This window comes from Melampsora larici-populina (genome assembly GCF_000204055.1).
Source record: "Melampsora larici-populina 98AG31 unplaced genomic scaffold MELLAscaffold_84, whole genome shotgun sequence".
NCBI lineage: Eukaryota > Fungi > Basidiomycota > Pucciniomycetes > Pucciniales > Melampsoraceae > Melampsora > Melampsora laricis-populina.
This window is the reverse complement of record NW_006768848.1, coordinates 297,305-300,223: the sequence shown is the minus strand read 5'-3', so window position 1 is coordinate 300,223 and position 2,919 is coordinate 297,305. Positions and strand designations below refer to the sequence as shown.

The 2,919-nt window shown below is 33.7% G+C and overlaps 1 protein-coding gene across 1 annotated transcript; it reads left to right on the top strand.

Moving 5' to 3' along the window:
- Window positions 1-47: 47 nt before the first annotated feature.
- On the top strand, window positions 48-2,195 carry MELLADRAFT_73586 (family 31 glycosyltransferase; the record flags this gene model as incomplete). The annotated part of the gene is made up of 4 exons (XM_007418075.1): window positions 48-1,199; window positions 1,302-1,445; window positions 1,524-1,726; window positions 1,825-2,195. 4 exons carry the CDS (start codon window positions 126-128, stop codon window positions 1,910-1,912), a joined length of 1,509 nt encoding a protein of 502 aa, XP_007418137.1.
- Between the last annotated feature and the right edge of the window lie 724 nt (window positions 2,196-2,919).

Below are 2,919 nucleotides of genomic sequence, written 5' to 3'. Positions count from 1 at the left end.
AGGAACGGGAATTGAATTCTAACCAACTTCAGCTCAGCAAAACATTCACCCAAACACAATTCAACGAGAGAACCTCAAGAGAAAACCATTGAGTCAATCAAAGAGAACAAGAAGCTAAAGTTCACATGAATCATACCAATCACAATCAAGATCAAAGAAGATTATTACAACAAGAACAAGAACAAGAACCATTAAAGAAGAAACTAAGTAAACTGATACCTAATCAAATCAAAAACCAATTCAAATCAAACCATCAACCTTTATTACCAGATCCAAACCATCCAACTAGATTCAAACCATCCAATAACCAAAGATTATCAAAACTCATTATCATCATCATCAGTAGTATTTTGATTATCTATAATTTGATCAGTTGGACATTAGATCAACCTAATCATTTACAATTAGATCCAATCATAGATCCTATCACATTTCAAATCAAACCAATCGGTGATCCATATCAAAAAACCAAAAACATTCAAACCAAGACTAAATCAAGTGTTTCGATCGAATTACAAAACCAAGAAAGATTATCAAATTATAATTTAAGAATCTTACATGCTATTCATCGAAATATCACCAAAGCATCTAAAGAATTAAAGAATAAGAGTATACCTATTCATTATGATCCATTAGAAGAAACTCATGCAGATCAACTTGATCCTTCATTGACGAAAAACCATCCATCAAATCTATCGGAGTATCTGTGGTATAAAGGAGATCAAGGATTGAGATCGAACAGACCGGTTTCTAGGTTTAAATGTGATGCGAAGTTACAAAAAGATTGTAGTTTATTGTTTATTGGAATCTTTACAACACCAGATCGATACTCCAAACGAAACCTAATCAGAACATTACTCAAAGCTGACTTACCACCTTCTTCTTCTTCTTCTTCCAATCATCAAGCACCGATCATCGATTTAGTTTTCATTTCAGGTAAACCTAAGAATGAGTATTGGAATTATTTAATTGAAGAAGAAAACAAACGGTATGGAAATGATGTGATCGTTCTTGAGAATCTTGAAAAGGATAATATCGATTTGGGAAAGACGTATGAGTTTTTTCGTTGGGTTTCAATGGGTGCTAATGGTCGTTGGAAAATGGATAGAGTATTGGATCGTGAGATCGGACTAGAGAATCGAGATCCTAGGATTAAAGAGATTGGTAGACCTCAGTTCGTGATGAAATCGGATGATGATGTAAGGTTTCTTTCTCACTCTCACAAAATTCATGCCTATTTACTAAACCTTTTCATTTCTCAACTTATTCGTGTTTTTTTCTTCTTTTTTTTGAGCGGTTAGACTTTTTTAGTCATTCCTAATTTGATTAAAGAGTTTCAAAACTTGGATTGTGGTTCGAATATATATTGGGGTACTAGTCAAGGATCGAATCCATTATTTCCAGCATACTTTAGAGGTTTAGCTTATGCCCTAAGTTGGCCACTAGTAAGTTTCATTTTATCTCACCACAACCCAACCCTGAAAAACTGATGGATGATGGATGTTCTTTGGGGGGGGTTTAAGGTGGAATGGATTGGTACATCTAATATGTCATATGAATCTCAAGTTGGAATTGAAGATGCAAGAGTAGGAGCTTGGTTAAGTGATCTAGATGATCGAGTGGATCGGTTGATGAGAATCGATTTGGGTTGGAGAATGGGAGATTGGAATCAACTTGAAATCGATTCAGATACAGTAGCTTTACATTGGCTTAAATCAATTGAATGGTAAGAATGTCTTATAAATGATTTCTAAATTTTAAAGTTGTGAAGGTTCTTTTTTTGAGGAGAAATTGATGAGATTTGTTTTTTTTGTGGGGGGTTAGGTTTCCGATGGTTAAGTTTAGAGTTTTGGAGGCTTGGAGAAGATCGGGATTGGTTTATCGTTGGGATTGGTATTTTAAATTACCTTAGAAATAAGATTATCAAACATTGATGAATTGGATTTGATTAGATCTTGGAATTTTGGAATTTGATATGTATTTTTATTGGTTTTGGGGTTTTGTAAGATGTGATTAAGAATTGATCAAGAAGAAAAAAGTTTTGGATTTGATGGATTTGATACATATATGATTTTTGGAATTGGAATTGGAATTGTAAACATCAAAATAAATCAAAGATTAGTTCACTTGAGGAATTTTTGACCAGAAATCACATTCTGTAAATTTTTTAATGCATAAATGAAACATGTACCACCAAATAGACACTTTAAATTTTGTAGAATGTGATTTCTCACCGGAAATTGGTTAAGTGAATGGGCCCTAACTTAGGCATAGAAATTTTTAGAATTTTGAAATCAAGTTGAATTGGTTTAGATGGGTGTGGTTTTGAGGAAGAGACCTGAAAGGGGAAAATGGAAGGTATTGAGTTGATCAAGATCATCAAGATGATGATCATTCCCAAGATTTTGATCACTGCCCTTACTTTCATTGCTTGCCTTGAAGAAAATTCAACAACAAAAAAACAATCTTGAGTGATCTATACCCTACCATTGTCTTTTATCTTGTATACCTTCTAATCTTATTTTTTGAATTCCAATATCCCTTTGAGATATGGATGAATCATTCTGGCAGAATCCTTCCAAAAAGGAAAAGGAAACCTATCATGCACAATATTTCACTAGTACATAGCAGAATGTTTCAAGATACACATAGAAAATCAACCATTTGTTCAAGTGTGGTGCATGGATTGGTTACAATACAACTTGATATTTAAACATGTCTAGAGCCTTTGAGCTCAGTAGCATCCAAAGTAGGCCCAGTCTTGGGTCATTAAGATCTTGAATTGATCAGTCTTCTCTTATAACATGGGACCTATATCTTTCTACCTGTTTTGTGTTGTAAAAACCCCATGGGTGAAAAATTTCATAAGCTGGGGGGTTCATATATAATTTCCCAACTTTTTTCCATTTTTTCTCTCAG